The sequence below is a fragment of the Notolabrus celidotus genome, chromosome 12 (assembly GCF_009762535.1).
Source record: "Notolabrus celidotus isolate fNotCel1 chromosome 12, fNotCel1.pri, whole genome shotgun sequence".
NCBI classification, from domain to species: domain Eukaryota; kingdom Metazoa; phylum Chordata; class Actinopteri; order Labriformes; family Labridae; genus Notolabrus; species Notolabrus celidotus.
In genome coordinates, this window is record NC_048283.1 from 3760121 (window position 1) to 3774495 (window position 14375).

The 14375-nt window shown below is 40.6% G+C and overlaps 1 protein-coding gene across 1 annotated transcript in view; it reads left to right on the plus strand.

Moving 5' to 3' along the window:
* Positions 1–14375, plus strand: part of crppa (CDP-L-ribitol pyrophosphorylase A) — a 63809-nt gene that overhangs the window by 30494 nt on the left and 18940 nt on the right. The window contains exon 9 of the mRNA XM_034698648.1: positions 3148–3279. Within this exon, the coding sequence (XP_034554539.1) occupies positions 3148–3279 (132 nt within the window). The remainder of the gene's footprint in view (positions 1–3147; positions 3280–14375) is intronic.

Here is a 14375-nt window from a genome sequence, read left to right on the forward strand (position 1 = left end):
GATTCTGTAAAGTAGCCCCCTTTTTCCTTCATGACAGCTTTGCACACTCTTGGTATTCTCTCAGTCTGCTTCATGAAGTGGTCTCCTGGAATGGTTTCTATTAACATGAGCCTTGTCAAGAGTTCATTTGTAGAATGACTTGCCTTCTTAATGTGTTTGAGACCATCAGTTGTGTTGTTCAGAGGTAGGGTTAGTACACAATGGATAGCCCTATTTGACTACTGTTGTAATCCAGATTATGGCAAAACCAGATTATTTCATAGTTTTGATGTCTTCAGTATTAATCTACAATGTTGGAAATAATTAAAAACCATTGAATGAGGTGTGTCCAAACTTCTGACTGGTAGTGTAAGTATCTTTAAAGCATCAAAGCATCTTGAGTGACTCTGTAAACAATCAGATCAGACACAGCGTTCTGGTTCCTTCCTGTCTGACCAGATTTCATGGTCACGTTTTCATGTGTCTGAACTCAGAGCCTGAGTTTCACGGTTGTAAATGATGAGACCAAAACTACCTTCTCACCTTGCATTTTAAAGGAGTTATTTCTGTTGTCATTTATCACAGGTCAAATCACATGGCAGTGATCAGTAGAAGGTTAATGGAGTTTGAAGTGTGGGTGGTAGCCTCGAGGGCAGAGAGCACACTGAAGGTCACTGTTTCAAACAGTCTGTGAAAAGGAGGTGATGTAGCCTTGAGCAGGGTTTTTAAATGAAGCTCCACATGATGTAGTTTTGAGGCTCAAAGCCTGCCTCTTTATGTCACACTGGCTAGACAGCAGATGTGTTTAGTTCGACATTTCCAATATGGCTGCCGCAGAAGATTGACCTCAAAACAGCGCTTCAGAAACAGATGGGTGACGTCACGGATACTACGTCCATTATTTATACATATCTGGTCAAAAACTGCATCAGTGTGCATTTAAAGATGAGTGCTGTTGGTAATATTCTCTGATGACACCGGCCTCTTTGAGCAGGATAATGTGCTTTGCCACATCATAAACATTGGACAGGAACACTTTCAGGAACTAACAGAGAGTTCAAGGTGTTGACCTGGCCTCCAAATCCCCTGAATCTCAATCGTGCATCTATGGGATGTGCTGCAACAACAAGTCAGATCCACGGAGGCCCGACCTTTAAACTCATGAGACTTAAAGGCTCTGCAGTGAATGGCTCAGTGCCAGATTCAACAGGACACCTTTAGAGGTCTTGTGGAGTCCATACCTCGACAGATAGGAGCTGTTTTGATGCCACTCTGAAACAGTGAGGGTGTGCATGATAGTAACTCCACATTGAATCAAAGAACACAATCTGTCTCCTCAGGATGCATTTCATTTGTCTTTTTTAGCCACTGATAGGGGAAAGTGTGTTTCCTCTGAGATGGATTCAAGTGGCACAATACAAAGGACATCTTTTCTCATGAGGCTTTCACATTCTCTAATCTTCAGGTTAAAAAAATACTCTTGACAAAGATCCGTCCTGTTCTGACCTGTAGCTTTTTTTAGCTCTCTTATTTTACTGTTTCAGTAGACCTCCCCTGTGACTAAAGCCAGGCGTCAGTCTAAAGGCCAAATTCCACCAAATCTGTCCAGTCCATCTCCGATCTGTCACTGCACCGGATCTGATAGGTTTCTATTCTAGTCAATGTGTTAACTTCCACTGGATCCACCTGTTGTGTACGGCTGCGTCTCTGATCCGGCACGCCGGAACAAAATGGATTAGATATGCAAAACTTTGCATCAATCTCAACAGAGCAGATGGAGCGGGACAGGAAGTCAGGTTTCACCAAAACAAAATGAAAACATCCGGTTAATTTTCAGAATAAAACACTCTGTGTTATCACCAGATCGTATTTCACTTAACTACAACAACAAACCAAAGTCATGATGAGCGGAGCCAGGCCTGGAGTCAACAGGTCAGAGGTTTTCAGAGGACCAGAAAGACAACATGGATGAAGAGAGGAGGAGGAGGACAATCCTTGATTCAGGGATTATAGCGGGAAAACCTCGGTCACATGACTCCAGCTGTACGGCGGTCCTGCTCCGTGCTGTGTTCCGAAAACGCAACCGGTGGGTGTTGACGGATGAGAGAGCACAGAGCTTGACCGCAGTGGATCGGAGACGGACCGGACACCGTGTTAGATGTTAGATCTGTTATCCCATGAATATGAGGTGTGAAAGGCCTTTAACATCCATTACTCTTCAACTTTCCCATCCTTGCTCCTGAGGACTCGAGTGACACCTTGAGAGTAAAAATATCTCCCCACTGTGGAGGGTATCTTATCCTTTGGGAGTATACACTCCATTTTAGGTAGTTTTGATGAGGTATGGAGCTCTGGATGAGTAGTGTTGGGACTGGGAGTTCACAGCATAACAACATGCCCGCCCAATAATTGCATACATCACCTTTAACCTTTTAGGCCTTGAAGAGGTTTGCATATTAAAAGAGAGACTCATTCTTGAGCTTTAAAATGTCTCTGTCCTTGTGTCTGTGCGTTAGTTGGTATTCAAAACTCATCTATTCATTATGTCATCAGGAATATTTCAGTGGCATCAGTGTTCAGCAGACTGATGTTAAACACCTGCTAATGCGCTGAAGTCATCAGTGTGAACTTCACCCGATGACAGCAAACACATGATGGATATTTCAGTATTAGTGTAATGATTGCCGGCTCGGAGCAGATGTCTTGACACATTTGAAGCGATTCTCCTGCCTTCTCGTCTCACTGCCACAGTCTTTAAGGATGAATGACAAAATAATTGCAGTGAATAAATCATGAGTTACATTTGAGTCTGTCAGTGGGACAGTTCTGGAAATTGGCTTCGCTTTAGATATTCCTGAGAGGATGATAAAGTAATGGGAACTCATGTGTCTGGATTCTGCTGCCTTAATTGAAGAAAGAAAGACCCCCAAGGCTTGAAAGACTACAAGATTAGACAGTCGTATATCTTCAGACAGGACTGCATATCAACCAACCTCTGTTTACTGTCAGCTGAGCGCACGCCTCCCAAATCCTCCTTGAATAAACAGGCCCATTGAGTCGCAGCGTGTTGAAATGACAGCTTGAACAATGAGCACTAATTGCTGCAGATAGAGGTAAAATTGCAGCTCTGGTGAAGCACTCTCTGATAAGGCGTCTTTGTTTTGGTAGGTGCATTTGAGCTGTGCAGATGAGCCGTCCATCAGCGGGAGGAAGGTGGAGCCGGATGGCATCATGGAGCTGGCCTCAGCCTCCAAGCTCCGGAATATTCTCCTCTATGGCATCCAGCTTCGTCAGTCAAAGGTAAGCTCTTACCGTGTTTTCTGACTGTGGTGGGATTACATGCAAAGTCAGTGCAAGTTTGCAAACTTGTGCAGGATTAAAGAGGAAATTCCTTCAATTTGGAGAGGAGGTTTGCCTTATCCTGTCTCGGGAGTGCCAATCAGCCTGTATTCCAAGGTTTCCTCAAACTGCATGATGTGAACAACATTCAAAATAAATCCCTTTAACGTTTGTTGCTGGTCCCGTCCAGTGGTGGACAGTAACGAAGTAAATGTACTTGAGTACAGTTTTTGAGTATCTGTACTTTACTTGAGTATTATTTTTGGGGAGGAACTTATAACTTTTACTACATTTGAAAGACAATTATCATATTTTTGACTCTAATACATTTCTATTAGTGCACTAGTTACTCACTACTGCTTTGAAGTCGGCTCAGTGTTTCCCCAACCATTATACTGGGCGCCCCCCCAACAGCGGCCCCCGCCCCCCTTGGAAGTTCAGTTGATTTTATTTTCTATATAGCGCCAGATCACAGCAGAAGTAATTGAGGGTTGCCTATCTTATAGATCAGGTCTTAAACTTGTTCTTAATATCCTTATGTTATTTATCTTATTTACATGACGGGATGTCATGCTCATCTGACTGTCTGTCCAGAGCGCCTGTCACTGCAGGTGCATTCAGGGACCGTTGTAAAAGTGCAATGCAGACCTGTACTTTATGTCCATGGCATTTTTATTTCAATCAAGAGAATCAGATATAGTGGTCACATGAAGAATGTTTTCTTTTGACTTTTTTGCAGGCTAGATTATTTAACTTAAGACATTACAAAAGCAAAAGTGTTAAAAGAGTGAAATGTTGACGATTTTAATACTTTGTAAAACCCTGATTCCGATATCTGATCGACTACATAGATAGATAAACACTGCAGCTGATGAATTTTCTTTTCTGAAATCAGATCACAAAGACTGTAAACTGTTCATGTACTTGTTGTTCAGATCAGTCCATTCATTTAGTCGTGGTGATGATGATCTCTACCTGAGCACCACGGCCATATTTTTATTTACACACAGTCATTCACAAAATAATATATTAATTAAAGCAGATACAGTTTGAGACACAGTGGTCTGAGATCAAAGTCTTAAATTCTGCACAAGAGGGAATGGATGTCAGCTTTAAAGTCTGTTGGAGGGTATTCCATGATTTAGGGCAGGGGTGTCAAACTCATTTCAGTTCAGGGGCCACATTCAGCCCAATTTGATCTCAAGTGGGCCAGACCTGTAAAATCATAACATAATAACCTATAAATAACAAAAACTCTAAATGTTTCCCTTTGTTTGCAAAAAAAAGTACAAGTACATTCTGAAAATTTTTATATTTCATGAACTATCTTTTTACAAAAACAGTTGTTGTATTTCTCGCCATGAGGAGTCTCATATAGGGCCATATATTATATTCTTTAAGCCCTGAAACCTGCTGTAAACACACCAAACACACAGGTTACCCATTCACCTGACACAGAGTGTAATGTTTACTGCAAACAGATAGATTATACTAGACCTTTATGGACCCCCCAGCCGGTCCAAAAAGTCTATGATTTTCCACCGGATTATGCAAACTGCAAATATTCTTTTTCCTCATTTTGAGAAAAAAAAGTCCCAGAGTGCCATTCAGGTGCCCCCCCTGTAGGACAAATTTGAAATACCAGTTACATTTATTGAAAAATTGCAGTCAATGTCTTCTCTGTAATTCCAAAAGTCATCCTGTGGGCCGGATTGGAACCTCTGGCAGGGCGGTTTGGGCCCGCGGGCCATATGTTTGACACCCCTGATTTAGGGGCATCGATGGAAAATGCTGATCGACCCAGCTCAGTGTTAACTCTAGGGACTTTCAAAATGAACATTTGAGACTTGTCTGTGCTTTTAGTAACTTAGTTTATATTTCATGATTTACTTTTTAGATATGAAATCATGTTTTCTAGATAAACAGAATGTAGCAGAATGTACACCCATGCATTCTTGACTGTCATCATGCTTTGTGAAAATACGTTTAGAGATATTTAAGAAAGTACTTTGAATACTTCAGTATTTTTAAAAGCAAGTACTCCAGGACTTTAACTCAAGACCTAATCTGAATGAACAACTTTCACTTGTATTGGAGTAACGTTTGACCTGGAGGATCTATACTCTGACTTAAGTAATGAAGCTGTGTACTTTGTCCACCACTGGACCCGTCTTAATTCAGGATTTCTGAAATACTACCACTGAGCAACATCCGCCCTCAGCGCTGTGCTGCGAATCCAGAATATTAAAGAGAGGCCAAACTAAACAGAGATGTCTTTTGTTACAATGTCTTGTCATGCTTTTACGCTTGAGGCAACACGACTGTCTTTTATCACGTTCATGTGAGTGTGTGTATGTGTGTGTGTGTGTGTGTGTGTGTGCACTCTTGGACAGGTGAGTCTTAATTTCACGTGTGACTGAGAGGAGAGGATGTCAACTTTTCACCTTCCGCCGTATGTGTTGAGCGATGTTGTTTCAACTGAATCCAGAGAGATTAAAAAGATGCAAGACAGCTTTTGGGTCTAAAAGCACCGTGCAGCATTACCACCGCATGTGTAGACCAAACTTCCAGGAGGTTTGCTGTGAGGCCTGCCAAGTGTGTGCACTGGAGTCATTCCGGTGGATGCGGTCGACTTGAAATCTGTACCTGACTGCACGGTTATTGCAGAATTATATAAAGTGAAATCACTCACCCAGCACAGTGAGAAAAGTCAGGATTCCTGCTACCTTGCCAAGTAAACTCACAGCTTTTCACGCCAGATGTGCAGGGGCAAAGCCACGCTAAATGTTGAATATTCATGGCGACTTAGGACTTAAATATGACATCCATCATGAGTTATGTTCCTGTCTGGCAACAGCAGGGTGATAAATGAACTTTCTTGGCAGTTGCTCCCACTAAACAAATCAATTGTAAAAGCCTCTGTGCCTCGGGCGAGGGGATGTTTGAACAGGACGGGTTTATCCTCTCCTGCAAAGAAAACGATGAGCTGAAGGAAGAGGCCCGGTCTTCTGTGGTCGGCCATTTAACATCCAGCGCCGGGCTTTGGCGTCACACTGCCGCCTAATTAAAACGAGATGCTTTGTGTTCCTGATAGTGAAGCATGAGATCCTCTGCCGGTCCACATGTGAGTTTGATTCTGCTATCGGATGTTGGACATCATGGTTTTCCTCCGAATTATGGAGACTAATGTCGTTAATTAGTCATCCTGCCTCAACTCCTCGGAGACAACAGAGAGAAGGGAGGAAGGGAGTGGACGGAGATAATGCGTGTTTCAGCATGATAAAATGCTTATCGTTATGAGATAGTGGAACAGCAGAATGCAGCCTCGTATAAATCACTGTTAGCTTTTTTTTGTTATAATGAGGATAATTCTTCCCAGATGGCTGTATTCATACTTGTCGAGACGCCTGCCAACACTTCCTCTTGTCAGCCGCACAGTCGATGTGAAAATGGCTCACAAATTCTGAGTTTGTTTTATTTCTTCCGCTTTAATAAAAAAGATCTGACGGCGGGGAATAATGCACACAAAGTGAACATTTTCAGGCAATCAGTTTGATTAGTGAAAGAGGCTCTCCTTTTTTTCTTCATCGTATATTTTGTTTTTGTCTTCGGTGTTTGTTGTTTTAATTAAAACATGAAAAACCTCCAAATGAAAACCATGAATGTCTGAAATTGGGCTGTGATTATATGCGGTAACAGAGCACCAGGCACCACGTAGGATTGTTCCCATAAAATTCAGCTTTTGAGGAAACTTTTCATCTCTGTCACACGACGGCTGGCTTGTTTTCCCACAGCAGAACAATCTGGATCACATGTTTTGTTCCCTTGAGAGAAAGGTCGAGTTTCTTTGTTGAAAGTCTAGAAAAATATATCTCACTTCAAACATGTGATTGCTCCTGTCTGCAGTTTGAAACACGTTAACTTTGTGTCTCTAACAGAGTCAGTCAGTGCTCATTGATGTTTGGATTTTCCTTCTGTGTGAGTGTCAGCCTCAGCACAGTGAGAGTGACCTGAAACAATGACCTTGACAATCTTTGATTCTCTACATTCAGAGCAGCTGGATGGTTTGATGCAGGTCTGTGTTCTGGTAAATGGTAAATGGACTTGTACTTATATAGCACTTTTCTAGTCTGTCTGACCACTCAAAGCGCTTTACATACTACTCGTTGCATTCACCCATTCACACCCATTCACTCACTGAGGCTGCTAATGTAAGGAACCATTAGTATTAGCTGATCTTATTTGTACACATTCAAACACCTCTGAACAACAGAGGGAGCAATTTGGGGTTCAGTCTCTTGCTCAAGGACACTTCGACATGTGACTGCTGGAGCTGGGATCAAACCGCCAACCTTCTGATTGTAAGGCGACCGACTCTACCCACTGAGCCACAGCCGCCCCTGGTTTCTGTTTTCTATCTTTTGAAAGACGTTGCTCAAGGACCATTTTACTGTCAGTAAACTGTGTGACGTTTTTTAGTGGGCGTGGCTTAGCTGGATGCAAAACAATCCTCTAAGACCTGTTAACCGCTTTCAAGTTTGTTTAGGCTTGTTTTGCACAGTGGCGAAAAGATATCGGGGGTCTCTCTGGACATGTGAGCTCACTTACTGACTGAGTGTTACTTAAATAAGTTAATACTGACAAACAGGAGAATACTGATAGAGCCATATGCTCACACTCAGTATGATGGATGATTTGACTGCTAAAGGTGGAATGGCTGCCAGACATTTACATTAAACTTAAGTCCTAATGGCTCTGTCACACCTTGCGATTTATCCAATGTTTTCACGACATACAGTATCAAAATGCCTCTAAAACGCTCAATTTTGGGTGTTAACCTTTAATATACATACATGTCATACATTCATACAAAAGTAAATACATACTGTAGGAAGTTTGATGATCCTCTGTGTCCAGTTCTTTTGTCTAATCCAGTTTAACTATAAGTTTTCTGTTTTTGTTGACGGGCAGTGGTGGCTGGTATCGGTTGAATTCAGTTTTTAGTCATTATTGTGACTCCTTCTATTCTGGCACCAAACAGCACAACAACTAACATTTTAGGATTACAGTTTTGCGTATCTCCTTCTGGTGGCGATTCGTGTTGCCTCTAGTTTTGCTTCATTTTGCCTCCAGTTAAAACTGTAACTGTCAAACTTCCAACAAACTAAAAATTACAATAACTTTGTTAAAATGATTTTTCTGTCTTTAAGCTGTGTCATTGTGCACAGAGCAACAACATGTAACAAACCGAGTCTTGTCTCAAAGAAACCTGACCGCTAAACTCTCCTGGAAGTAAAGAAAGTCAAGAGACACCTTTTTGGCTGCTCCAGTATTCTGAGCTCAAGTGCTGACGGACAGCTCAGTTGGCTAAACTACTTTTGAACCAGATGCTGGTACAACATCCTGCACCACATCCACCATCGTCCGTGTGACTGATCCCTTGGTTGACAGAAATACCAGCCACCTGGCACCAGAGAGTCTCGAGGCTGGGCAAGGATTTCATAACTGGACACACACGGTCTGAGTTTGATGGTGGTGAAAACTTCATGAGTTTATGTTTTGGTTTTTACCAAACCGATGCAAACACAACACAGGCATCAGGTCTTATATACAACATGAGTGTAGTGTAGATTGATGAAAGAGCTGAGGGTGCCGTGGGAGGAGTCAAATGTTTAACCTTTTTTTGTTGTTGCAAGTTTTATCCAAGAAAAGATATCAGTTATCAATTCTGGATGTTTGAAATGCAAAAATAATATCTTTAGGGGAAAAAAGCATTCACCAGTGCACCACTCTCACATGACTGGATATCCTGATCGAGGGACAACTCTACCCCCAACTGAGTTAAGTCAACCCTCCAATATATGCTACATTACAGAAGAGTTATTAAGGTGCATTTCAACAGCTGTGTAAACTCCACAAACACTGACACGTTCAGCTGAAGGTCTCCAGTTTACAGGGTCACTTTTAAAACCGTAACACCGGGAGAGACGCATTCACGGTGGGCTGAGAGAAGACTACTGTTACAAGCTGCTAAATCAAGAGAATCACAGCTTCTTCTTTTGAAAAGTACACACACATACAAAAAAGATAGAACAAATAAAAACTAATGAAAGAAAGAGAAATCAAGTGAATCACAGATGTGTGTGGTGTTATTGTGGACACTGCGGTCAATCTACCAATCAGACACATTCAGCATTGCAGGTCCTGCCCCCCGAAAGTCCCAGGACCTTTGAAAAGTACTACCCCCCTAGCAGGGGTTTCTCAGGGGGGAGATTATCTACCCCTGAACTAAATTTAGACCCTGGTTCCTCCGGTGGAAACGCATTTAGTTACAGTGTAGTGTCTATAGTTTATTTTCTGATGCAGTAGTGGACGTATAAAATGTGGAGCTATATGCAGCAGAGTTGAAATTTCTCACTAAACTTAGATCACCAAAGCAATAAACCCTGATATGAACTGTATAACCTCACAAGTTTGGATCACATTGAAAGTGAGTCATCCCAGAGTCAGACTCAATATGATCTCTGCCTTCAGTCGTGATATGTCAGTTAGCGTTACTGATAATTAGTACTGAGTAAGTTGTTGAATGTCCGGCAGCCAGTGAAGTAAAAACAGAGCTTGGTAAATATTATGATGAGTGCGCTCAGTTTAAACGTGGCTTCGTGTCGGGGAGTGTCTGATGAAAGCTTACAATAATATTCTTGTAGTCAGAGAAAGTTACTTTTCTACATTTAACCACAACTTGCAGAGAACCATCACTGAAACATGCCGCTTGTTAACAATGCTTGATTTTTATAATCAGAGCTGCGTGACAATGAATATAAATATTTAGAATCCAGTCAACATTTTTACAAATGCAAGTTTTGTTCAAGATCCAAACCAAACCTTTCAGATGCTTTGTGCATTTATTTTCAGACTTTCATTCAGTTCTAGATTTTCGCTATAATTACTGTAACAAAGAACAGAAACTCTTTTATTATGAGCTAAGTTTTGATATCCTTGAGGCGTCATCAATCAATCAATCAATCAATCAGACTTTATTTATAAAGCGCTTTTCATACAATGATATTGTAACACAAAGTGCTGTACAAAAAATATTAAAAATAGAATAAATTAAGAAAAAAAAAAAGAAAAAGAAAAAAGATAAACAAGAAAATCATCCTAATCCCAACCCAGCCTTGACTCCAAACCCACCCCACAATCCTAAAGTGAGGAACACAATATATGCAACAATAATAATAAAAACAATAAAAATAAAATACATTTAAATACAAATAAAAAAGAAGTTGCTGAACGAACTGAGGAAACGCTCTCATGATATCTTAATGAGGAAACACTGGAGGTAAAATAAGATGTTAAAACTCAACACAGAAAATTAAACTTACCAAAATAAAATACAATGTTACAATGTTACAATGTCATTTAGCAGACGCTTTTATCCAAAGCGACGTACATACGAGAACAAGAACAACACAAGCAAAGATCTAGACAAGAGGAAACAAGATCAGTAAGAGGAACAAAGTGCTTCAAGTCAATTTGGGTGCAGGTACTGCCAAGCAGTGTAAAGGCAATGCACCAAAGTAAATAAGGAACATCTACAATGAAGCAACCAAACAATTTAAGACCTTCCATTATCATCATCAACAATTAACATCACCACAATAATGACCAAAGTACCAAGTGCTGGGTCACTCAAGAGCTGAACACAGATTCTCAGAGTAGAGCAGGACAGTGCGAGTCAATTGTAGCAGGAAGACATGATCTGCCACTGGGGACAATAGTGGAGAACAGTCTAGCTAAGTGCATAGTGCTTCCTAAAGAGCTGGGTCTTTAGCTGTCTTTTGAAAGTAGAGAGGGACTCTGCAGATCGAATGGAGTTGGCCAATTCATTCCACCATTTAGGGGCAACAGAAGAGAAGAGTCCAGCTAGTGATTTTGAGGCCTTGTGTGCTGGAGGCACTAGGCGCTTTTCAGAGGCTGAGCGTAAATACATTAATAAAATAATGAAACACTAAAATATTAAACTATTAAAAGAAAATAAGTTGCTAAACTTTAAATTAATAAATAAATAAAATAAAATAAATTACTAAGATAATAAAACACTAAAATATTAAACCATAAAAAGAAAATAATCAATCAATCAATCAAGCTTTATTTATAGAGCACCTTTCATACAAATCAAACGCAACCCAACGTGCTTTACAGTGATTGAAAAACAAGAAAGAAGCAGATATGAAACAATGACAAGACACATTTGGGGAAGATGATAATAATAATAATAATAATAATAATAATAATAATAATAATAATAATAAAATAGAGACTAATAGACACCAAAAATAAAATATGTGTAATTAAAATAAGTTTTTAAAAAAATTAAGAATAAAAATAGTTAAAATAAATAGATTTAAAAAGGGTAAGGATAAGAGATGAAAAATATATACTAAAAATATAAATAAAACTGAGTAGATAAATACAAGTTAAGTCAATTAATGAATGAATAAATACATAAAAATAGAATAAGATAACAGTTAAAATTACTAAAATAATAAAGCAACATTTAAATCAATATTATAGTAAAAGGTAAGTAATAAAATTGTTAAACCCTTCTTAAAAGCCAGACTGATTAAATACGTTTTTAGTTTACGTTTAAAACAAAATAAAATGCTATACTTACTGAAAAATAAATAAAATAGAATAAAAAGTGACTAAAATTTGAACTAGATGATAAATAAATAAATAACTGTTATGGGAATGAAACTCATCAGAAGTTAAAGAAGACATGAAGTTAAAGAAGGCATGACATCAATAGTTTGCGTATTTTTAAAATCTGTATGTTCCATGAAGTCCTGAATCCTTCTGTCCCTCCCTTAATGATTTCATCCTCCTGAGCTGACGTGACGGCTTGTTGTCAGCTGCACACAGAAGAAGCATGCAGAACATTTGAAAGTCCCTCGCCTCTCATCATGCATCACTCTGATAAATGAATGGCCGCGCCCACCTTTGTGGAAAAATACAGCCGTTTACTAATTCAATTTCAATCCTCCACATTCGAAACGCATGACCACATGGAGACGTGTTCGTCCAAGAGAGATGGAAAGTTATCCACCTCATTGAAACCGTGTCTGTCATGGTAGACGTTTATTCCTCCAACAAGGCCTGACTCTGGTTTCATATTATTCGGAGCAACACCCAGCTGCTGAGGCACAATGCATCCAGCAGCGTGTCGCCATGTGTGCCACCTCCATTCACAGAGCTGAGAGTGAAAGGAGTCACGGACAATGAACTGCGGTCTCTCTCAGAGGACATGTGATCAAAGCACCTCTTTAGACTCTTTCTCTGTGTGTGTTGTTGCCTCTCTGAAGATGCCTACGAGCCAAACATCAGGTGCAATAATGTGTGAAAACCTCAAACTGATCTAAAGATGTTGGCTGAGAGTGTGCAGACACCGGATCCTCATAAACGGACTGGATGTTGTGAAAACGGTGACGGTATACGCTATCAGTGTCTGCAGCAGCGATAGGAAGTGTCATTGGATCCCTCCTCGCACCGGGTCCTGGCGACTTGTCATCCGCTGAAAAGGGAGTTGTCACGGTGATATATGGGTGTTGTAATCCCTGCAGTGAGAGCCCTGATGTTTACCCAACCCCATATTTCCTCCTCCTCAAAGAGCCCGGACCGGGAATCCTAAACCTGAGAAGAGATTAGCTGCCCAGGAAGAAAAGAGAGGCAGAGAAAGGAGAAGAGGGAGGGGAGGGAGGAAGAAAAGGAGAGGGCTCTATAGCTCCATTCTCCTCTACCTGTTCAGATCCAGGTCTGAAAGGCAGACAGGTGAAACTGTACACGGCCCACAGAAGCTCTTGCTTTGACACTCGTGGAGTTGTACCCTCACCAGGGTCAAGGGAGATCAGTGAGGACTGTCGTCTCTGTGGTTTCAGCACACTCCTGACCTTTCTCAGGCTAAATCCCACTAAAGCTGCAGAAGAAACGAGCGCTCTGAACGACGAGCAATGCACATCATGAGAGGAGGCAGGGGCAGGGGAGCTGTGCTGAAGGCGTTGGCAGAGGGACAGATTCGTCTTACACTGATTCATTTAAAGAACCACCAATTTACAGAACACAAGTATCTGTTTAAATCCTCCCTTTACTGTACTGTAAGATATTAGGTTCACATGTGCCACAGAGAACACCAACATGCTTACTATAGAGAGAAGAGAAGTTGCAGCTTGGTCAAAGCTCTTAAAACCTACACTAACATAATCTGAACTTTGAGATGCATGTTTGGAAGAGTTTTCCTTTGGGGTCAGATCTCAGCCGGACATAAAACATTTCAAGCTAACTTTGTGAAACCACAATTTTAACAACATCAACTTTAGAAGGATGAGGATTTTAAGTCAGCTGAGGCTCCCACTGAATACAGAAATCAATGGGATAGCACATAGTGTGTTTGTTTCAAAAATATGAGACCTCTGCAGATAATTCTATTCCTGGTAAATGCCTTAAGAACCACATGCACTATATTAATCCTGGCCTGATAACAAACTAATCACCAATAAACAAGCTAGCAGCGGCTCAGCTCTCAGCCCCTCCAGAGAAGTCATCGGCATTTCTGCATCATGTTTATAAATGGTTTCCTCTTTGTGTGATAGTTTTAACCTCCATTGTCATTGACAGACAATGGTTATTAGATGTGATTTGAGCCCATGCAGGGATTTCCACTGCAGAGTCATGTCTGTTTTTTAATGCAGCCCTGCCTGATGGCCTTACAATCACAACAACCCAGTCTTGGTTTTGGTCCTTGTCCCTTTTGTACAGAGATGGCTCCAGGTTCTCTGAATCTTTTAATGATATTATGTACTATAGATCAGTGGTTCCCCTGGGGGGTCACAAGACACTGATGGGGGGGTCGCAAGATGCCTTCCAAAATCAATAAAAATCTAAAGGTACATATTTTATCCTTTGTTTTAAAGAAAACATCCAAAATTTGTAGCTAGATTTTAGATACAACAATATGAATATCAAACATCTTAAGTTGTCTTTTTTACTTTGTTGACCTC